The sequence below is a fragment of the Anopheles gambiae genome, chromosome 3 (assembly GCF_943734735.2).
Source record: "Anopheles gambiae chromosome 3, idAnoGambNW_F1_1, whole genome shotgun sequence".
Lineage (NCBI taxonomy): Eukaryota > Metazoa > Arthropoda > Insecta > Diptera > Culicidae > Anopheles > Anopheles gambiae.
In genome coordinates, this window is record NC_064602.1 from 23111012 (window position 1) to 23135396 (window position 24385).

The 24385-nt window shown below is 43.9% G+C and overlaps 1 protein-coding gene across 1 annotated transcript in view; it reads right to left on the minus strand.

Moving 5' to 3' along the window:
* LOC3291876 (proteoglycan 4) overlaps positions 1-24093 on the minus strand; it is a 60438-nt gene extending 36345 nt beyond the window's left edge. Inside the window, exons 1-2 of the mRNA XM_061658366.1 lie at positions 23997-24093; positions 12783-13348 (exon numbers count right to left, since the gene is read on the minus strand). Of these exons, the coding sequence (XP_061514350.1) occupies positions 12783-12872 (90 nt within the window). The 5' untranslated portion in view covers positions 12873-13348; positions 23997-24093. The remainder of the gene's footprint in view (positions 1-12782; positions 13349-23996) is intronic.
* Positions 24094-24385: the final 292 nt, after the last annotated feature.

Consider the following 24385-nt stretch of genomic DNA (forward strand, 5'->3'; position numbering starts at 1 on the left):
CATCATCGCGAACCGGCCCACCGATCGATGCAATGTGCGCATGGAAGTAATGGTGTCCTTTTTCGAGGCCCAAAAGGGATTTCAAATGCCGGAAACCGTACACTCTCCCCAGGCGCGTCACGGTCCGTGCACCACGGACAATCCGTTAGATGTCACCCATTTCCCGGGGGGAAATAAAGATTTATGTTTCATCTATCACGTCGTCATGATTTGATTAATGCAAATTTCAGTGTCCTTGTTTGGCCCATAGTGCGGCGTGATGGCGTGTGAAAAGCTGCACCACAAATGGAACACGGCTCAAACGTACTCTCGTCACTGCGTCCAAAAAGGGCAAGCAGAACGTAATTGTTGACTGGTTTAGAATTACCCACTCTGTGTGGGGAGTGTCTTTGCGGGAAAGCTCTCTGATTACAAATGAACACTGTTTTTCGTTACATTTAACACCCCCTTCAGGTTCCAAGAAATTGAGCACTCGCTCGTGGTTTTAGTTCCGGCACATCAACAGATCAGAAATATCGTTCAACCACCGAATAGTTGCCTAACACACACACACACACACGGTAAGCAACGAATTTAATCACATCCTCCGTTTCGATCTATTTTCACCAGTTCTGTAGCCGAAAACATCGATCGAGCTTTCATAGCAAGGGCTAGCCATTGACTCTCTCTCTCTCTCTCTCTCTCTTCTCTTCCGCCATCGTTATGGGGCAATAAATTTCTGTACGGTCAATTAGCAAAGTGATGAAGATATTAGCCCTGGCCGCGCCCATTACAGTAACGAGCAGGAAAACTCCGTTCATCGCGGGCAGCATCATCCCGGGCCAATGCATTTCATGCACGATGGGAGGGATTGTTGGGTGGGCTCCCCACGCTTCACTGCCCATTTTACACACACACACACACGGTCTTTGGACTGTTGATTTCCTGATGGTTCCTGATGGTTACGGAGGGAGCTAGCAGCTTCCCCATTCGAGAGCGCGCGCAGCATCATTGTAATAGCAGTGGCGCCCACCAATCGATGGGCTGTGCTTGCTGGGAAAAGTGTGCAAATTGCTTCGAAAGGTGAAACGCTCCCGAGGAGGCACTTGAACTCGAATCGATGCTTTTGGGCGAGAGAGTGAGGATGGAAAAAAAGGAATGAAACTTTTTTGTGTCTGTTCTGTGAGGTGCGAAGAGGTCAGAAGAAGCTCTCTACTCTTCAAAGTGGAACTTGCTCGATAGTTTGTTGTATGGAGCTCTTTATTGTAGTATTGTGGTAAGAGAAGTCTGATAAAGTTGACTCTTTTTATCAACTAGGAACCGTTTTTTCTGTAAATTGACTTTTTCCCAAAACGAGGGATCCTGTAGCTTTGCACTCTCAGTGGAGCTCCACGCGCTGCTGATAGCTCCGCACGATCAATGTAGCTCTCTTAGCTCAATGTAGCTCAATGTACCGCTGTAAGCTAAATCGAGCTCTGTAAACTCTTATTAGCTCGCATCTCTGTTTATTCGAACGTGAAAGCGTCTTTAACGTTTATTTACAAAACAGTTAAATAATTTTTAAATGTTTGAATAAAATATAACTGTCAATAATATTAGTAACATTTTCATCTTACGAAATTGATGCTTTTGTGGGTTCATCACGCTGACTACCACTCCCTGCCACGGCTTGAACGAGTCATTCACAAAGGTGTAAAATTTAATCAACGTTCTAACCACCACCCATGTTCGTATAAAAATGAGTGTCTTTTTCTCCCTTTGCTGCACAAAACATGACAATAATCTCAAACATGACTTTGCCCACTTTCTCTCCCTCTCTCTCTTATCAACTTCAAAATCCGCTGTTGAAAAAAGGTGTGCCAAAATCGCTACATTATCTCCACTCACAAAGAGCTAATTATTTTGATTAGGATCATTATATACTTCCCCATTTGCTGCTCCCACCAGCAGCCAACACAACGGCAGCCGCCGCTTCCCGTTTGAGGTCGCAGCCACGGTCATAATAAATATTCCATGAAATATAGGTACGATCTTGGGTTTTACGAGCGCAATTTCGCGCTTCTTTGCAGGCTGAAGTGTCTGATTTCATGCGCACCGGGCGTACAACTTACCGGGCCCGGGGTCCTTGGCCCGTTCTGCCCGTACAGTTTTACAGAACGCATAAGCGCTTGGCACGGCGGGCGGATGCGTGTCACCGCGGTTGCTTTCGCCCGAGTGATGATGGAAATCATTTTCTGTAGCAAGGCGCAACAAAAAACCTCAAACCTTCCTGCTTCGTTTTTTAACCACCACTACACACATCCACTTGCAAGTGAGCCCCCGCGCCAGGGGCACGTCTGACTCCTGTTGCTGGGTGGCGGCTGAGAGCGCTGAGTGATTTGCTGCTAGATGGCAAAGTGTTATCTGCCATTCTGACACAAAGTACAGATTTCACGCGTAATAAAAAACGAATGCCATTTATTTACGGTGAAATTTTTTACGACTTTTCATGCTGGCGGTAGTGGATCGCTTTCCAAAGCACGCAAGTGGTGCTAGAACCGTCCCGAGAAACATGGCGCGGAAGTAAGGCAATCTGCTTGAGCTATGGAAGCTATGGGAGCTTGAAAGATGAGTTTTCTCATCTAAAAACAAGAACCAGAAAAAAAAAGTTCTAATTTTCCTATATGAATTTCCTATATGAATTAATGCTTAACGAATGTGGCAGTGGCTTTCATTGAACTAGTTTTATTTCAGACAATAGGACAATTTTGGGAAACTGAACAACATTCCTAACCACTGATACGTGTTCCTTTTCTTGTCATCCAAATTTTACAGGCCCGAAAACACTTCACTCCGAGCATGCTTGCCATCCATTAGAAGCCCCATTTCAAAGCACCGGCCCCGTGCCAAAGGATCCGGATGCACGAAACGAAACCGACTGGAAACATCTGGAGATTGATGTGTTTCTAAAAGCGTCATTCACCACAAAAACACCGTAAAACAACTTCATCGACAGCCGAAAAAATGACACATTTTGGTGAAAAAGCTCGCACCATGCCGGAGAACACGGGAGACCGCGGCGGGCAATATCGGCTAACAAGTGGTTTTCGCAGACAGACGCTTTTTCTAACGGGCCTACGTCTCGTACCGCAACAAGAAAACCCAACAAGAAGCCGCTTACAGAGGGAGTGGAAATACAATTTGTGAAAAATCGACGCCCATAGCTCACTCAGCGGCAGGCCGGCACTCGCTCAACCGTGACATCGATAGCGCTCGCGCTCCGAAGCAAAACGCTTGTCTACAATCGCTGGTGGTTCACAATTTTCCACCACAGCATCAAGATGCTTGCGTTGAACAAGTTTTGCGGTAATACAACCCGTTCCACACCACCGTTGACATTGCGGTGCTCATTGCAGGGGGCCGGCGGGGCGCGAACCCGCGAACCGGTGGCTCGTAAATCTCGTTAGCCCTAAAATTGGTTTTGATATTCCGCAAATAGTTCTTTTCGTCGGAGAAAATTTACATAATTAAATCCGCGAGCGCGCGCGCGATGATGGTTATTCACTGTTTTTGCACTTGCCAGCGCTGATACTCACGCCCAAATAAATCACGACCACCGTGGAAAGCTGATGAGATCATGGTGCTTTTTGGGTGGTGGGGATGGGGAGAAAAGGTGCGCAAAGTTTACACTGTGTCATTCGAACCTTTGTAAATTAAGGGAAGCACTTGGAGCAGGAAGCGCGGATTCTTTTGCAGTCTCATTATTTCTGTGCCAAGCTTCTACCGCGGCCGGGTATCGCAATAACAAGTGGGGGAGCGTTCTTGCAAAACCGTTTCATCCGACCCGGTGGAGCCGAGAATCAACGAGCTAGAAATAAATAATTAAAACATTAAGAGCTAACGATGGTTTTGGAATTTTACCTTTAGAATGGCATTTTTCACAGAGCACGGTGACGGATCGTGATGGTGAAAACAGGAAACGGAGAAGAACGAACAAAACAAGGTTGTAAGTTTCTCCGATTCGACCATCAATTGAGGTGCGAGGAACGGTCTTAACGATGTCCCGGAAACGGTTCAGATGGAATGAAAGCGTCCAAGTGTATTTTTAATATATTGCGAAAGTGTTTTGCATTTTGAGGGTAGTGATTTTTTGGGAAGTAATAGTGGAAAAAGGGAAGAAAAATTATTTTAGTATTCAAACATTATAAGTCAATCCAACAAGAACTTATGAGTAAAATTAAATTTAAATTAATTTAACTGAAGTTATTGTAATAATAGTAGTTTAAGGCATTACATTCTCTCTCAGTACGAATTTCCAGTACGATAAACTCGCACAAAGAATTCAATTCTGTTTTGTTATTAAAAAAAACTTTTTGGAGTTTTTTGCAGCAAATTTTTTTTTTGTAAAAATCAGAAAAAAATAATAATGTAAGCTTCATGTAAATTTCAAGAAGTTTCGTTTTTGAAATTTCGGTAAGTTTCATGAAGCAGAACTAATTATGTGAATTTCTCCTTCTTCATCAAAGCGTGTAGCAGCCATTTAATAAGCAATAAAAATATTCATATTGCATACATTCAGGCGCTTACAAAACTCCTCAAATTCCTTTGCTTCCCAGCTGTTTGCTTTACTGGGCATTTTGGTCGCTTATTTAACTTTAAAAAGAATGAAACTGCTTTTTCTTGCAAACCAAAATTACCACCCATCCGAATCGAACCTCTCCGCATGCTCCGCCCCATCCCAACATAGTTCGATCCATCCAATAGGTCACATTCCTTTTGCGGTTGGTACATCACGTGCTGTGAATACCAAATGACGGACGGAATAGTTTAACACTTCCGCGGGAGAGAAAATCACGCTGTAAGCTTGGTATTTGAAAAATGTCAAACATTCCGATTGGTTTTATTTGCTTTTGCAGAATAAAGTGTGGATGCAGCAAACAAATTATTCGATGCAATTCCACACTCACAGACCAGTAATTGATATTCCGGGCACAAAATTCCATTACACATGCTGCTTTAATTTGGTTGAAAATTCGAACGCAACGCATATTTACTCTCTAAACATCTTCAAACCAAAAGTAAAGCTCTAGCACCAACCACATCGCCCTGATTGCTTTGCATACAGTTGTTTCATTTTGCTGTTTCTGGCTTGCAAATTGATTTTAAACCATCACATTGTCCAGTTTCTTCAACCGAAAGGAGCAAAGAAAGAAAAAAAAGGCAACTCGAGCCAACCCACGCCACGTTCCTTCGAAAAGAAATCAATCAACAGCAAAATAGAACAGAAACCCCGCAGAACGACCTGAATCGTGCACGATGCATTGCAAAGAGCATTGTGAACGTGTCCGTGTCCAACACGCCTCACCTTGCCCCTCGAGCTCGAAGCAGCGCTACGAAGACTTTAAAGACCTAAACCGCTCAACCGCATTGGTTTTGCGGGTGGCAGCATGAATGCACTACGGTGCATGATGGGACGGTCCCGGGCCCCGGAACCGATGCTTCATACGGCACGCAATTGTTAGGGTCACAGTTAGAACGAAGTGTGTGCAATTTTTGCTTCTCCTATCATTCCCATTCACACTATCTGCTGCCCTGCTTTTTTAACCAACCTTGTACGAGGGCTGCAAAAACTGACGCTTCATTGTGATGGAAACGTATTGCAATCGTACGTCGGTTTATTTCCCTTCCCATCCCCTTTTTGTCGTACCAAACCCCTTTTTAGATGCACTGAAGGCTGTACGCATACGTCCTCGTGCCAAGTTTTCAATTAATTGGATCGTTTTTATGTTTTGTGTTTTGGTCATCTTTAACGCAGGCCGTAGGTTTTTGTGTTAGAATTTGTGTACGGTCATATCAGCAATTGAATTGAAGGGTTGCCACGCACCGGCAAATACTGATTGAACTGTCAGTGATCCACGGTATTGTCTGACGAGAGCAAAATTCTGCAAATTGAATGTTGTTGGTGGTTTTGCATTAAAACTAAAGTATTTACAACAACGAAAACAAAAAAGGACATATTTGATTTTTCAAACATGATTCGCAGCTTAACAATATAGCAGCTTCACAAGGCAGTTGTCAGGAACTAACGACTATTTTTATACTAAATTTAATTACAATCAGAACAAGAAAATAACATAAGAAGATAGAAGATACCTATAATTCTAAATTCTAATAATTGTAGGAAGATTCAATAAGATCTATTTCATAAAGATTCTAAAATTCCCAAAATCTACCATATAAGTAGATCCCTCTACTAAGCCTTTTAGTTCGATCAATTTCTTCCCATCCCATCAGCTCTCTCGGGCGCAAAACAACGCCCTTTAAACACCCAACAAATTCCGAAAAAAACGCTGCCCCATGAATTGGTTGTAAGCAATCTGAAATCCACTATAGTGGGAAAATAATTTAAAAATTACCAATTTCGGTAATTCACTCGAACCACAGCGATGGCAACACAACGATGGAGCAGTCGCTCCACCGCAACAGTACCAGTGGCCGAAAACGATTGTGAACATTACTTGCACAAGTTTCCGGCGCCACGTGTGTTCGTTCTTCTTTTTTGGCAAATATTTCCGCTTTGAAATATACTTGTTTCGTTTTTTTGCTCCTCTTGCTTCTTGCTTCTTTTCAAGAACCAGCAGGACACTTTTGCACACAATTCCGTGCTTCCCACCGTACGCCGCGGGGAAAAGCTATGAAGGAAAATCCATCCATCCAGTCCAATCCGACCATCCGGCACACGCCCGCAGCCCGTGGTGTAAAAGTTTCCCGCGAAATAGCTTTACACTTTCCAAAGTGTCAATAAAATTTATATTCCACATCCCATTTCCTTCACCACGGCCATCCAGAACCATTTGCCGCCAACCAGCGCTGCGGCGAGATTGCAAAATTCGAAGGATGGTAGAATTGGAAAACAGCTACAGCAACAGCACACAAAAAAACTCTACCTAAACGGGCAACTATCCTCATCGAAGGACACGCGAATCATTTGTTGTAGGAAAAGAACGAAACGACGGACGGTAGAAACCAACGAGCAAAAGCGAAAGTAAAAGCGTTGATTTCTTAGCCAAAGTTTGACTTGTTCTGGAGCGACCAGCGATGCAGCCATCCCGGACTGCTGACGATGAGTGCTTTTTCAAACCAGTGCGCCATCCAGCAATCCGCTTCGGAGTGCAGTGGTCTGTAACGATTATGAATAATTTAGGATGAAAAGTTCTGTTCGGTGGCGCTTTGCTTTTGCGCTGCGTTCTTGCTGTGCTGGTCTTTAGTTTCCGTCACACTGTCTCTGCACTCTGTCTTCGGACGATCGTACAGCAGCGGTGATGAAAGAGAGCCTAGCGTTATTCAACCAGTACAGCGCTGTAACGACAGTACCCCTATTCCTGGTCGGATGTCGTGCAACATCACCGCCACCGTTCGCAGTCATAAATCTAGATTAAATTGATAAGTATTTTGATCGGTGAAGTAATAAATCAATCATCGGTCGGTTGGAGGAAACTTGCCGTGGCCGAACCAACCGATCATCCGCCGCGACAGCGTTGTTAAACTAGCACTACCAGTGGAAGTATCGGAAATGCAATAACAGAAAAGAAAGAAAGAGAGAGAGAGAGAGAGAGAGAGAGAGAGAGAGAGAGAGAGAGGAAAAGAAAAAATCCTAACAGTGATCGATGCAGAGGATGAATTCAAATGCAATGTGATTGGATTGAGCACTTAAATTGCTGTCATCGATCATCCGCCAGGTACGGGAGCGAAAGCCGCTTGTGGAGCGCCGCCTGCAAGCGTTCTGATTGCGGCTTGAGAGTGCAAATTACCGCCCCGTGATGGAGACTAAGCGCCCGTCAATCGACGCGGTGAGCAATACGCACCCATAAGCACACATTAATACGCTGGAGGGCCGTTTGTGCGCCACGCACAGTGCACCCCTTTGATGATGCTAATTGCTTTACGTGTAGTACATGGTTTATTAATGGTAAAGCGGAATTAAAGCAAACGGTGAATCGATTCACTGCCGTTTAGTTGATTAACGATTGGTTACACATGTTGCGCATGTTGTAAAGCTTAATTAGAATGACTTTTTTTTAATACACACACTGAAAAGCTTACAGATGTAGCATATTAGGTTTTTTTGTGGTAGTATTTCGAAGCAGTTCGTTCGATTCTATAGACATTTCACACTGGAAAAAAAAAACTTGGTTTCGTGATAAAAAACGGGCTTACAATCGTGCAACAAAACTTTGTAAGACAAATTAAATAAATAATCGGTATGTTTTTAACGGAAAAAATATAATCGTCCCGGTTGTTTATTGATAGAAATATAGATAATTGAATACCACGATGGTGAGGTAAAGTGGTTGTTCTGTGTGAGGGTGAAACTCTCCGATCTCGGCTGTGACCCAGAAATTCTGACATCAATAATATTCCATTTGAATTGAACCGTAGCAGTATGACTTTGCATATCTTGAACTACTTTTAAACTTGTTACTGGTGGCTATTATGATTGCTATCTTAAGAGAGGTACATTTCATCTATTTGAGATTTAAGTTTAACTAAAAGTTATTAATCCTCAAAAATTACTAAAATTAAAACTAATTGTAATTTCCTAATATTTAAATGTGAAATTATTATGTTCCAGTTAATCCGAGCTGGAGATGATGAGGTAAAGGTTAAGGATGAGGTAAAATTAAATAGACAAAAGGTCTTTAAAAGCTCTCATTACCTATCACTAGCTTTTTTCTGGCTTATTTAATTTAAAAGTTAGTAACACCTTTTGGAAAATTTAGGATAAATTCTTTAATATTAACCGTTTTCGAGCCCAAATAAACAATGTTAAGCTGTTTTTGAACATTGTTCAAGTATAAGTAAAACTATAAGTAAGGTTATAAATAAATAAATAAGTAAACATTTGACGTTCAACTGAAATACTGATGACTATCTAAATTTCGTTCAATCGTAAATAAATAAGTGAAACCCCTAAGTAGATCCGTTAGCTGAATGGAGTTTAATCTTCTGTTTGTGCATTTATTTATAAAAATATTTTTATTTTTATTTTTTGCCAAAACTTTTATCCCTATAACTTTACAATTAGTAATTGACTGTTAATATAGTACTAAATTAATTACAATGAAGCTCCAAACAATGAAATTTTAACAAAATGAACATCTAACAAAACCAAATCTGGCAATATAAACTTACGTTAATCTTGAGGAAATCAAATGTTTAGTTGCGACTTGAAAATGTTCAGAAAGATATCAGAATTCCAGTTGGCCACCAAATGTTTACTAATAATTAAACAATGTTCAAACGTTCCTTAACTTTGTTTAATAAAGCTCTAAAACGGTGTAAGTTAGTTAAGATCATACGTAATTCCCTTCGATTTGTAAATACATACCTTTAAATATCATCGATTTCATTAACCAAAGGAAAAAAGAAGCTACATAGCTGAGACACATCACTTTAAAGAATGCGTAGTTTTTTCAAATTATTATATTTGATAACATTATGAGGGCTCTGACAACAAAGAAAGCATTATATACCAACAAAATTCCTATTCCTGCAGCACAGCTACCATAGCTTTATTTGGAAGCTATGAAAGTTTTTATTTTAATATGCAACAGTCTGCGTTTCAAATTTCATTTTATTTTCTAAAAGTGTGTTGAAAAAGCTTCCTGCTATGAATTTGAATAGTAAACCATCCCCTAGCAGCTGTCCGTGAGCAAATCAAGGTGATTGTTACGTTTCATTTTCCCTACTAGTTTCAATCAAGTCGCTTCTCCAGCACACCGGCCAAACTTTTACGATCGACAGCAGCTGTTTCGAGCACTGTCAATTTAGTCCGGATTTTGCACCAGAACCAAGCAGCGCTCCGGACGCATGTGCATGTGCGTCGCATGTGGGAACGTACCAAACACGTCACAGACAACTCTACCGTCCCGCGCAAAACCCTACGACCAACGGTGGCAGTGGCGAATGAAGGACTGCAAAATGAAGAGTGAGACAACACACACACACACAAAAAAACGAGCACAGAAAACGAGCTGGTGGAGAAAGTTTTGGCACGTACGTTTTTCCTTCCTTCACGTAGAATTTCCCATTACCACCCCCGTACGCTGCTGACCGTGCTACCGCCGACCATCGCTGTCTGCCGGCAGAGGCTTAGCGGTCAGACGATTTATCTCACGGTATTTGGACCAACTGGGGATGGCTATTAGAAACTGTTCCGGCATCTTTAGCATTCGCTTGAGCCGCATAGAGCGCCCCGTTGAAAGGAGGTCCCGCTTTTCACTGCCACGGTCAGTTCGAGGTTCGAGCTGACCGAATTACCTTTGCGGCTGCACCCGGTAGCCGCGGTGGAGGTTTTGCCATCGGTGTGACCGAAGCAGGCCAAACTAACCCGCTTCGCATTAGGTCAGGTCAATTATCTAATAAACTTAATTATGTAAATTTGCCCACTCCAGCATCCATCCAGCGCCGTCCGTCCAGCGCCGTCCGGCCGAATGCATCAATCTGGCACACTGGTTTGCGTTTGCAACACTTTCTATCTCCCGCACACGGTGGTCACTCGAGAATGGGTAACGGTTCGGATCGGAGCTTTTTTTTTGTGCGCGTTCATTCCCTCTTATCCGATTTTCTACCCAAAATGTTGGTGTGTCATCAAAATTTCTCTTTTTTTTTTGGCCCACCCCTTATCTACGCATAGCGCACTTCCGTATCATCGATTGTAGCCTCAGATGCGGCGGGGGAGATCTATTAGCCGCCAGGCATTCAGCAATGTTGCGTTGCTTTCCATCCATCCACACACCAACAGTCGATCTGGCTTTGCTTTTTTGTGCACGTTCCGGCACACTAAATCGATGGCCCGGGTGTGGTGATCACTTAGCTATGGCCATCCCCATCTATCAAACAATCGGGTACGGATTTCGGATTTCCGTAGAGAGCCATAGTGGGTAGAAAAAGAAAGCTTCTTCTAATTTTAAACCTCTCTGCACACCGCACAGTGGCAGTTTTCCGGAAATCTACGGATCAGCATTCCCACTTTTTTTTTGTCCGGATCCTACCGTGCGGGTAATCCGATTTTCCGATCGCGCTCATCGCTAACTTTCATCGTCCCGGAGCGTGATACGATCAAGATGTTGATCTACGGACGGTGCCGGCGTTCCGATGAAAAACGTTTCGTCAAATTGATTTTCCTTTATGCCGTGGTGTGAAGCGGCGCTGTGTTTTCTATATTTTTACTTCTTCTATTGATGATTTAAATATATTTATTGAGCCTTTAAGAGAATGAACTGCGAATTTGAATGAAACTACTATAGATCTGACATGAATCGCTTTTCTCATGTCCACTTTACCAGTTCAGCTATTTTAATTGCGAGTTGAATGATGTTTCAGGTATTCTACATCCGATCATATAGCTTATCAATGGAAAAGGTTGAATGAAATAACAAAAATGAATTGGGAAAAGAATCACTCCAATTCGAAAGCATTTACGAATCAGTTTCTAATCATTTTCTAATCAGGTTCTAAGTCATGTCAGTTTCTAATGTGAACGGCATAATTCAACAATCACAAAAAATTTTCTTCAACAGCCAAGCTGCCACATTTAATGACAGCTGTTGAAAAACATCTTGGAAGTTTTGAAAAATGCTGTTCACACTGAAAACTGAGCCGGAAAACAGTGCATTTCTAACATTCCATCAATCAGTCTCAGTCAACTAGTTGAAGTTCCAGAATCCTTGCCCGACATACAAATCAAAGATTCTTAAATTTAAATAATTTTCACCTACAATCTAATTCACAGAACACACACACACACAGAAAAAAACCAAACCTTTATCTCCATTTCTTCCATCAATTGCAAATGCATAAAAGCAAAACAAACTCTAACGTGAAAGCTCCAACACAAAAAAAGAAGCAACAAGCAGAGCAACAACAACCATCACCGAACACCAAAAAAAAATCAATGCACTCATCTTCTTGTGGCCAAATTTCCATTAACCAGCACACCGGGACGGGTGGCTTTCCCGCCTGCTGGGGGGGCAGAACAAGAGGCAGAGAGAAAATCGACCTCAAAACGATGGGCACGTTTTGACCATTTCGGTTAGCTTTTACGCCTCTCCGCCGCAGGTTAACGTGAAGACGCGCCTCGCAGGGACGTGCGGGAAAGTGGAACTGATTTCATGCTTCTCTGTTTTTTCGTTTTTTTTTTGCTTTTTGGGATGGAAGTGGGAGTTTGTTGCGATGAAGAAGCAACATTTTGGAATGAAACATCGAGCCCGCGTGCCCAGCGCGGAGAAGATGGAGTGCGCATCAAATTTAAGATCAACCTGGAAATTGTTTGCTTCATGCTTTCGGAGGGGAATGGTGCCGGAAGATCTGGTGGATGAAATGTTCTCAGGCACGCCTTGCAGGTGCGTTGATGGTGAGAGGGGGGGGGGGGGGGGGTATTGATGAACGTTTGAAGAGGGTTTTTTGTTGTGTTTTCGCAAGAATCTAGATTTGGGCTTGTCCGGTGAGAAGCAATGGTAGTAAATTGTTGTTGAATTTTAAATCACACGAAGAGAAGATGTTGTAAACACAGATTGATCGTTGCATGCCAGAATTGAATTAATTCAAACATCAATGTTTGCTAATTGTTTTGGATCTCTTTAAGTTGCTTTAAAAAGCAGAAATATTTTTTGAAATATTTTGTTTATAATTTTCCTATAGGAAATGATGGTTCAGGCTAAAAATTGAAAAACATCATACCCATATCCTGTACGAAATAATCTAATAGAATATGTAGAAAAAAAGACCAATTAAACACCCGAAATATCCCGACCACTACTCACCATCGGTCGCAACGTGCTCGGGTTCCGGTAGTACTCGCTACCGGCAATGCTTTGCAGGTATTTCTTATTAGTTCCATAGATTGGCTCCATTTTCACTGGGTCGTTGATATTTTCTTACTTTAAAATAAACACCCAAAAAAACACACACACGCACAAAAAAGACACTAATCCACCGAAAACGTACACTCACACACTAAGTTATTCACTTTCACTAGTACACTCGACTACCTGGGTCGCACTACACCTGCGCGAGGGAAGATGATGTAGCCTTTGCATGCTTTTTCTTCAGCATCATCATCACCATCAGCAGCTCGTACGGACGATGCTCCATTGCATTAAGTATGACACACTTTCCTTCGCGCCATACATCACACTCTCCTCCGCAACTGCACTGCTAAAGATATTCCAGTTTTTCCTCTTGTTTTTTTGTTGTTGTTTCGTTTGCTGCCACCAGCCGTGTTTCCCTTTCGAAGCTAATCCATCGTTAGATAATGAACGGCACAGTCATCTAGGCTAGGCACTGTTCGCTTTTCAGCTGAGTTTTCTCTCTCTCTCGCCCGGTGAATCTGCAAAATAAACGCACGTCCCAGATGAATAAAATAATTAAAATTTGGTTCACTTTCGATAAGGGCAACAGAAAAAAATATATACGGCACAGCTCACAACACTAAAAACGTATCATTAAACGGCAGCAACCGCCGGGGCAACGGATCGAAAGGAAATCCTCTGTGCAACGTTTTTCCGTCAATTAGATACGCCTCGGGTGCGATGAAGCTGCCCGAAGGCTGATGTGTGTGTGTGGGGCTCAAAAGGTTTTGTTTTTCCACTGTTTAATACAAAGTTTACAGTGACTCAGAGTAGCCATCTTGACGGTACCATGAAATAATGCGGAAAGCTGCTGCAAGTAACACCTTTTCAGCGTAATGGTATGGTAGGTTTTCCTTTCGATTTTCCGGGTAACTTACCCGCCTGCGACGGGGAGAAACCGATCAAAAACCACCGGCATCGAATCCGCATCGAAAACACACCTACGTACCAGTGCCACCTTAACGTGTGTGTGTGTGCTACTTAACACCATCTGAACACACCCTTTTCCCACAGTTCCCATGTGAAAGAAAAAGTTTCATCTGCATGATTACACTCGATATTCGTCGATATGTGTGTGTGTGCGTGGCCAGGGTTCAAAAAGCTGATCGAAGTACCTGGGACCCCTCGGACACTGAAAGTTGTTTGCAGAGCAAGCTGCTTACCCCTTGCCGCAAGGTGGAGGGGACACACTGCTCAATGGCACTCTAATTGCCCGCTTGATTTCGAAGTGTGACGTTCGTTGGCCAAAACTACTACCCAGCCTCATGATGCTCGTGCTCTCGATTCCTTCCGATCTTTCTCTCACACACACACTGACCGCACTACTGGCCTGGACGTTCTTGCTTTGCGTGATGCTTCAGTGGTAGGACGTCCTTTCCGTTCCTTGATCCTAGCCGATTGCCGTCGTGGTAATATTCACACTTTTGTACCGGTCTGGCAGGGGAAGAACACAACACACACACACACAAAACTTGTCACCATCGACCACTTTGCTGATCGGGTCACGGCGTCATGCTGTTCGTGCCGATACTGTCCCAAATTTACTGGCTACAGGTCGGCCGAACTTTTGCATTTTTACCGCAACTGGCCGGTTTTCTCGTTCGTTGGTTGGCCCCTGACGTGTGAGAACGGTTTGCAAAAGTTCAAGTGTCAACTTGTTGTTTGCCTTTTTTTTTGCTGCTTCTTTGCTGCCCAACAATAGCGCCACATTTTGCACTTTCATCGTTCAATCGATGGGGAACTTTTTTCTTTGTTTTTTGATTATTTTTTTCTTTTTTACTATTGCGTAGAGTGGGATGGATTTTAATGACCAAAAAGGAAGAAAGGAGCGTTGGCTTCGTGTTGTCGGTGGGCATTTTAAATACTTAAATATTTTACTTCCCAGAAAATAGACGCGGATTATTCATTCAGTAATGATTAATGATTCCCTTTTTACCGGTTTGCGTCATATTATCATTTCAGTGTATGCCGGACAAAAATCTGTAATGTGGATTCAGTTAAATAAATGTGCTCATTTTCCTTTTTTTATTGCTTTTCAACAGAATAGTCACCAATCAAACGTGTTCATGTTCAACTCCAGACCTACTGTAGGTTTTTTCTTCCAGACGTAACCAAATCAATCCCACCGCAAAAGCTTCATTAGCCTCTCGGTCCATCTATAAAGCAATAAGACAGACGGCACGAAAAATCAACACTATTCTAAATCAACACAACGACTGCAAAGCTGTTGATCTTGTTTACCACGAGCCCCGGTATGGCGCACTACGGAAAGCAGGTTACCGGAACAATGAGATACAGTCCGAAGTCTCCGAAGGCTCCCTCTGCCCCTTGCATTGCACGATTGCGCCACCAAGGAAAAGTGACACATTTTCCGCGACACAATGTCCACAGCGGCCCACCGCCGGACTGACCAGACTGGCCACTGGTGCCCTCCATCGAAAGTCGCTCACAAGGGGCAGCGCAGTACCTGGGAAATGACACCAACCAGTTTACCCAGCGCGCGTTCCATCCGTCGATTGCAGTTTCATTTACTTCCTACTTTTACTCTAATTAAAAAATAGCGAAGCCCGAGGCATGGCGTTGAGATGGCGGTTTATTTTTTTTTTTTTGCGGTGGACCAACGTCACCAACGGTGGGCCGGCCCGGTTGCTAGACGTGTTTGTTTGTCGCTTCGCCTCCTTTGCCCGTGTTTTGCTGACGCGTGTAATGACGACGCAGTAGAGTGCGCGAGATTCGCATGATGTCTATGTGCGCATTGCAAAACCTCCATCACGCACTCACAAACACATTGTAAAACGATCAGTCGGCGGGTAGATTGTTTTCCACCCAAGCCGCCACTGCCAAGCACAATGGGATGTTAAACTGTGCCATTTTCTCTTCGAATGATTAATTTTATCCACAATCAATAAAGAAAAAAGCGACGCAATTCTCACGCAACGGTTGGCACGGTTTGAGCTCCGGCAGCTTTCCTCTCTTGCGGTCGGTTGTTTAATTCAATATCTTCCCAAATTAATTACGATAAGTTTAATGACATTCGCGTCATTTCTCACGGTAATTAACCAAACGCCAAAAAATCGACTCACAATGGTAACCAATTAAACAGAGAGCTGTAAAACAGTTGTAGAAAAAAAGGCGAAACAATCACATACAATACAACCATACTGTACCAATTTCGGGAAAAGTGATGTCGTCTGATAGGGAAAACTTTTCATTTCTGTCAACCGGGAGTTTTATGTATTGAATTAGAAAATTTAGATTGTAAGTCGGTGTTAGTGAAACACTCTTCAAGCTGGTTGCATTACAAATAGACATAGGCAAAGGCCTAATAGATAGTTGTGCTCCACCATGCTGAATTTTGACAATTATACTACATTCAATGAAACTCAATTGTCAAAATACATTTACAATCAATTATAAACCAAAGAAAACCTTTTCAAATATGCAAAAAGCAGCATTTGTTTACATTTTTTTAGGTTTGACATTTAGTTTCATAGTTTCAGAAACCAAATTGCAAGCACCATCTCACAAAAATTGTTGAAATCGTAATAGTCTCCAATATTGAAATTATTTTAATTATTTTTTAGTATAATACATGAATGAATGTTTATTTAATTAAAACAAATGCATCTCAAAAATAGAATTCTGTACTCCGAACATAAACTTAGTACCAATCACACAACCTCATCATAATTAAAACTAACTTCTATGGCGAACCTGCCCATATAAGGTCAAAGTTCATTCAAAGGATGGTTCAAATCATGCCTGTATGTCTTTTACTTGATTTGGTTCAAACTTTCAACACATTTCATATCTCCAACTATTGGAGCCAATTTTCATTTGCGGCTCGTTTTAATTATCATCAACCTCAAAACATGCATATCGAAAAGGGAATGAGTTTCCTTGGCAATTTTCATTTCCATTTCCAAAGACCCTTTCCTGCCATTAGCCTCCTCCACAGCCTGCGCCTTATTGTTGTGTACCCATACCAAATGGTCAAACCGAACGCCCCGTTGATTGTTTGCCCCTGATAGCATCAAGTTACCTTTTGCCGAAAAAGGTAAAAGCCACCACCAACAGCCAGTAAGCAGTAATTGATAGCAAATATAAACAAACCCACACCTTCTTAGGCAGCTGGCCAGCTTTGGGGCAGGGTAGGTAGGAGCCGCCAATGGAGGCAGCATCAAATTTAAATCATCAATTAAGGGGTGCGAGACTGGGCCGAGGCCCACTTCACCGTGCGCTATAATTCACACATCACACAGTGACTATCATCTTTAGCTCCCCTGTGGTGGAATAATTACCCTGCCGCTTTCACCCGGGGCGGCAGCCGGGCAAACATGAACTTTCAAAGAAAGCCCACGCAAACTCCTTAGTGGGAACTGGTGCAGGTACGGCACCACCGCAAGCCGTTGCTTACGCACGTCCGTACTGTTTGGGTGATTCAAAGAGCATAAACTTCAACGCCGAAGCTTTGGTTCTAAAACCTCCCCTCCCCCCTTGATCGGCTTCGGACACCGGCATCGATAGTGATGATTGAAATTCTTGACATAACGAGTTGCAAAACCACAGTCGGAAATTAAATCTGCACTTATCGTGCCGAGACGAGGGTTTTGCGTTTTAATGACTGCCGACGCACTGACGGCAGGCTGACCTCAATGAGATGTAGATGTGTGGATCGAGCTTAAAAGTGCAAAACCCCGTACCGTTGCGGTGACGGTAAGAAGTGATTAATATCTACCCCGAGTACTTAGTGCATCTTTTAATGGTGATGTCATGCTGGAAGGACCGGCCAGTGGCTTCACATGCGACTAGCTCTTTGTTTGTCGTATGCACAGCATGATGATGTCTAGTTTATGCAGTGCTACAAATGCAGTTAACTAGTTCCATCCCATCAATCATCGGGCGTGCATGATGAGACCGGCACGATGACCTGTCCGGGGCTTGTGTTGAAGGCGGACGTTGGTCGACGACGACGGCAACAAGCTGTCCGACAGGGCCACACTGAAGCTGTATTTTCAGTTCGTGCCTTCGTGAGCTAAATGTATGCAGAGTATTGGAAAGATTCTTACCCCTTTTGCCATGGCATGGTTAACAATATTACCTAACCATTCCTAGCAATAAGAGCAATATTCTGAAAGCAACCGGGCGGGCTATAATAATTGGACTTTAATGTACATTCCACTCGGTATGTACGTTCACAATTTGCAAGCGCTTTGCATGCACAGTTGAAGAGCAATAACAGATTTTCCTACTAGTTTGTTCAACATTTGAAAATATTTATATTTTGGTACACTTGGGCGCAAATGTGTGTGTCTTAGATCCTCACAGACACACGACATGAAGTCTACAGCTAGCAGCAACCGGTAAATTGCACACACTACACCAACCTGCCCCATCTAGCACAGGGCTTTTGAAAAGCAAAACTTGCTTTTAAAGAGTGAAATTACACACATTCCATTCTCTCAGCCCAAGCGAGTTGGCCGCTACCAAACCTTCTAAAATGTACATTCTCCATTTCATTATCCCGAGCCCGGTTCCGAGCAGCCGGTCTTTGGCTAGTGAAAGTACCAAAAATGCCACCAATGCCAGGCGCGTGTGGGAGATGAGCTTGGCGCGATTCTACAAAAACAGGATTGTCGGCACAATCCCGCAGATAGCAGACGCCGGAACACAGCGACCAGGTTTGTTCAGAACCGGCAATCTCCGACTGCTGTGCCGGTCTTGATTTAGTTCACCGGTCCAGAGAAACCGGTTCGCTTGGATTTACGTTTCATAGACGTCGGCGTTGGGTGGCGATAGACCACTCAACCGACCAACTTGGTTCATCGTTTTGATGTTTTGACCAATCAGACACAGCTAGAAGAAAATGAAAACATCATCTAAGTAAATCCCATACCCTTTTTTTTTAAAGATATTTCATTAAGAGTTTTAGCAAAAACTTTACAACACATTTCCCAGCTACACTCACTGCTAGAAGCTCATTAAATGAAATAATACAAACACGTTTTCCAATATCCGGAGCCTTTTGGCTCTCGCGCGCGCGAATAACAATACACTTCAGCCCACCATCCATCAATCCATAAACACTCACCTTATTGAGCATTCGAGGCAACGGTGGGGTTATTCCTTATTCGTTTACTACTACCCCCTTTTTCATTGCTGCTAGCCCTTATTCCCGTTTTTCCCCAGTTAAAGCGTTTGTTTGCTAGACTTAGCGGCCTTCGTTCATTTTCCACGGCCCGGGAATTGGAGCAGCGCAAAACAAACAAGTAGCAAACGTGCAAGAAAGAATTGAGTAAAAAAACACACACACACAACAACAACAACACAAGGTACCGTGCAATGTGTATGGGAAAATGGATCGTCTCGAGACTTTACAACCAAGTCAGTGGAAAGATTACAGTGCGAGCAAAAAAAAAAATAAGAAGAAGTAGGAAACAAATCATTCCCTTAGCTGGCTTGTACTGCCGTACCCGATGGGATGGAAAATTATGTCTTGCTCCAATTTTATTCTGGAAGACGCGGGACGCCACAATAGATCGCAAAAAGGGTATTAGAAAGCTGTTCGACAAAAGCGGCTTCGTTAAACAGATCAGAACTCTAAAAATGTTTAATGGCGGTAGAGCACAGCATTGCATCTCTCAAGAACAACTTTAACAGTAATTGGCATTCTGCTAGCCATGCTGGTCATGACGGCGTTTGCTACACAGCCCAGAAATCAAGCTCTCTGTACAGACCAAATTGTGACCTTTTTTAGGATGGATAAGACACACACGAGAACGAGACCTAACACATTCCGGCAGCCACCGCGTTCATACGGGATGGCTCGTCCCTTGTAAAAGACCAAACAAAATCCACAACCAAGACTAAGTGCGGCAGTGCAAGAGTGACAAACAGGAAAATAACAGCATAAATAACAAAGCAACATATAGCGTTCGCGTACCGGGGCGAAACATAAAATGTTGTCCACTAGCCACCGTACACATCGTCAGTGTCAGGGACTTGCAGAGACTTGTTCTACAAAGGGTTTGAAATGGGTCAAAAATTTGATTGTTTTCCTCCCATTTTTTCCTGCAAATGTGGCACGAGGCATACAGTTCACACTCTTCATACGTTTGCTATGTAGTTCTTAATGTGTGATTGGTCCAAAAGCACAGACGCATCACTCTTTTCGTATCACACACACAATTTAAGAATTGTATTCCTTTTTTAACCTTCCATAGGTTCCTGCTCGAGAGAATGCTTGGCAGCACTTGATCTCCAACTTGACAGCAACCTCTGTTGCATGTTTCGGCATAGAAGATTTCATCAAGTGCTAAGTAACGTTTTGGGCTGTTGTTGTTTGAAAATGTTCGGCTGGCGGTACCGAAACCAACACAAACAGCTAAACAGAGAGGAAAAGAGAGTAAACATCCGAAACAGGTCGTCGACGGAACAATACGCCCCGGAAACTGGTCCTTTGCTTGCCCATACATTAGTGAAGGCGGGATAAGTTGGCAGCAACCCTCACACATTTTTGCTTTTCATTTCGTCACACAAAGAATTCTATTCTTGGTATTTCTGTATGTGTGTGTGTCTCGTTTTCCAAAAGTTGTACCTCACAAGTCGACACATTAATTTGAACTCGTTTCCAGCAAACAAAAAAAGAAAGACTACACTCAAAATATGTGCCAACAACAAACCCAAAAAAAAACACGCAAAACATAAGCAACACACAAACACACAAAACAGACACAGCGTGAGTGCTCACATTTTTGACTGGAATCTGGTTGCATGATTGATGGGGTGAAGCCACACCGCCACGGCGCTGAATATTGTCCTGCCTGATCGCTTTCATCTTTCATCACGAATCGTTCTAATGTTTCCCAGCAGCAGCAGCAGCAGCATCATCACTGATTTGTTTTGGAATGCCGCAGTATGACTCGGCAGCACGTATTCGGGCACGATTCTGGGGAGCCCGTTTTCCCGGGAAAGTGAAGCCTTCATCATGTACGATTGTAACGCGCATTGTAATATAGCGATGATGGCAGCAGCGACCACACGTGTCTCAGCACGCTGCTTTGTTCTAGAAGTGTTAACTCCCGCTGCCACCGAAGAAAACACGTGCAAACACCGAAATGTGAAGAACTTCAAAAAAAAGCACCCATCAGTTACTGAAGAGTGGATATGCAAGACTTCGCAGAAAAGGGTGGCAAATCGTTCCGTTTCGTTTCAAGAAAAAAGGCAACCCTTGTGCCGGTTTCGATGAAAATCAAAAGAGTTGGTAAATTCACCACAACACCAATCTAACGTCTCTATCGCTCAATTTCAAGCTCGGGGAAAACGACTCGTGCGAACGTGTGTGTGTGTGAGAGAGCAGACTTCTTGCTAAAACCGTGATTCTTCTCGGCATACGGAACGATGCTCAACCAGCCCCAGGTTCGCTGTAACGAATCGTAATGGAACTTCCGAAATACGCTCTATTCCCTACACACGGCTGCAATTCCTTTGATATTTAAATTAACCTTTCCGCAAAAGATTTCGTTTCTTTTGCCAGGTACCGGGATGCGAGGAGGGCGAGGATGGATCCCTTATGGTCCTCCCAAACACTTCCCAAGCGGCGCAAAAGACGGTTCTGCTTGCTGCTCTCTCAGCAAACCTCAGAGGCCGTGGCGTAACTGATATTACTTCAAGTGCTACTGCTGCCTTGCCGCTGTTCGCCGTCACGGTGAAGTTTCACCTCCTCTCCAAACGAAGAAGCGGGAAGAAGCTTTTGGGAATTATTTCGGATCCCTCCGGTTGGCACAACAACAAGTTGAGAAAATGTTCTCGCGTGGCTCTAGGGTAGCCCTTTTTTGTCGCTTTTGCCTTCCTCATCCTCCAAAAGCGACTCAACAATCGAGCCATCCACGATGGGCCACACTGCACGAACATTCTTCCATCGCAATATTAGCGCACTTTGCATCTTCCATCCAGCCTCAAGCCTACACACACACACACACACACACACACCCAGACAGAGTGGCGCACCGTGTCAATCATCCTCGAATTCCCTCGCATCCCTTCCATCATTATGAGCTGTTTTGGGGCGCCAGGGCCAGCAAGGCAGCAGCCGGTAATATTCGCATTTTGCAACTTTTCATTTCGAAAACCGCTTCTGATTCCCGGCTGCCCAGGCCCTCCCAGGGCAAGTGGCTGCCTGCTTTCGTCCATTTTCCAGCTCGCCATTTTTTTTTGCTGCTGATTTTTTCTTCAAGCTTTTCACGCTCTGCAACATTGCGCGCCATCTGCACGCCGTCCGTGTTGTTGGTGTCTCGTGCGGCAGATGATCTTTTCTTTGGTCGTGGCTTGACTCCGGCTCGGTTGACAGTTGGGCCTGCCAGATGGGCTTTGCTTTGGTCCCATCACGTCACTCACACACACACACACACACACACACACACACTGAGCTTCTAACGCACCCCGTTAATGCAATATTCAAGTGATTTCCGTCGTTATTTCTTCGCTTCGCCTCCAGTTCTCCGCACGAGTTCTTCTCTCGCGAGCTTTTCCGTTTATTGCTACTTTTGTGCTTTCAGACTTTACACACTCACACACACACACACACACACACACACACACACACACACACACACACACACACTGTTGAAGGGTGTTATTCCCAGGAGAAGGAGGGAATACGTATCTCTCTCTATCTGTGTTTGTTTGTATTTTGTATTCTAATTCTTTTCGACTTCCCACTTTACCTTCATTTATGCCCGGTTCGGCTTCACTTCGCAAAGCAACTCCCTACCCAACTTACTGGTGTACTCTCCAGTAATGATGGCACTTCCCACTTCCTGCCCCTTTTCACGTCCCCTTTTTACCCCTTTTACCACCCTCCCTCAGACGGCAGAAGGGGGGTATGCAAAAGTGGATAACATTCTCACATGGGTTTCGGGAAAGGAAAATGGAGAACGAACGGTGTGACGCACGCTTTTCGGGGTGGAAAAATTCAAGCGCTTCAGCATTCGTTTCAGGGTTAATGTGCAAATGTGGCGCGGCCTCTTCTGGTGGCCCTGTTTTCTTTTCCTTCCTTTTCTTGTGGAGCATACACACAGACACACACTTACGTTTAGAGCCATACACATGCACACACAAATATAAATAAGCTCCCAATTACACAAGAAGTGTTTCTTCCCTTACTCTCTTTCTCTCTGTTTCTTCACTTCAATTTCCCAGCTGCTTTGAACCGAACCGAACCGTAAATGGATGTCACTTGGCACACTTGGTTCGAAGGGAAGACGAGCTTAGCAATACATTTCCCATTGCCTTCTCACGACCTACACTACACACTGGAATGATTGCAAAGTTTCGGGGTTCAAATGCTAATACACATGTGTGTGTGTGTGAACGGGAAACTTTTGCAGCCGGGAATGTAGATTTCCCGCACGAAGCTTCAAAAAAACGCCAACTGCTAATTTTGCTGGAATGCGCACTGTGCCTCCGAACGTGAACTTTACCGATTATCACGAGGAATATTTTCCCGAGACATGAGCGACTCGAAACTTTCCACAAACTGAACTCTCCGACGCCGTGTGCAATCTGCAAGCTTCGAATGCATTTCATTCAGCAATCGTTTGAGCCACACAGCCACACACTCGCACACTTTCTTCCGCGTGCTTGCACTCCGGCGCTGTGGAATGTTTCTTCACCCAGATGCACTTTCACAACCTTTCTCACCTTTGCCGCACCGTTTCGGTCGCATTTCTTGGGCATGAGGGGCAAGATCCCAAACAATTCCTACACACGCAATGATGGGATCAGTTCTGACAGGCCAACTACAACAACAGCAACCACAAGCAACGGAGAAAAAAAGCCACAAACACAACGGTTCGGTTGCGGTTCAACTGCTTCAAGATTATTCTGTCGCGCTGTGTACTGTGTGTGCAATCTGAAAACAACCCTTCGCCTCACAAAGGGCCGCTATACCGCTGCGCCCACAACGATAAAGACAACGACCGCACTAAAGAAGCACACACACACACACACACACACATGCACAATGAAGGAACACAGTAAGAATCGACAAGATCGACGAACCGAATGCACCGTTAGGCCGCCCGGACGTAAAGACGGGGGCAAGTACACGCTTCCAGCACTACCTACCAAAGACGACACCGGTACACAACGGACTGCCAGCGGACGGTGCACGATCGTGGCGGAAAAGCGATCTTCCAAGTTCAAGATCGTCTTCTTGCAAGCTCTCTCTCTCTCTCTTTCTCCTTCTCTCCCTTCTATTACTCTCAAAAACGATGTATGCTCTCCGTTCTCTCGCATCATCTTTTGCTTTCATCTGCTCTTCGTCGAGCGATTCCGCTTTGGTGCTGCTTTCGCCTGGAGCTTTGATTCGTTCGAGCCATCGAGCGTTGTCGTCTTCGAGCCACAACCCTTCCCTACAACGGGGTTGCCAACCCCTTTACAATCCTCCCCTCTGCAAGGGAGGCTACACCCCGCACGGCACCACATCCGCGCATAACTAACTGTGTCGATCGTGA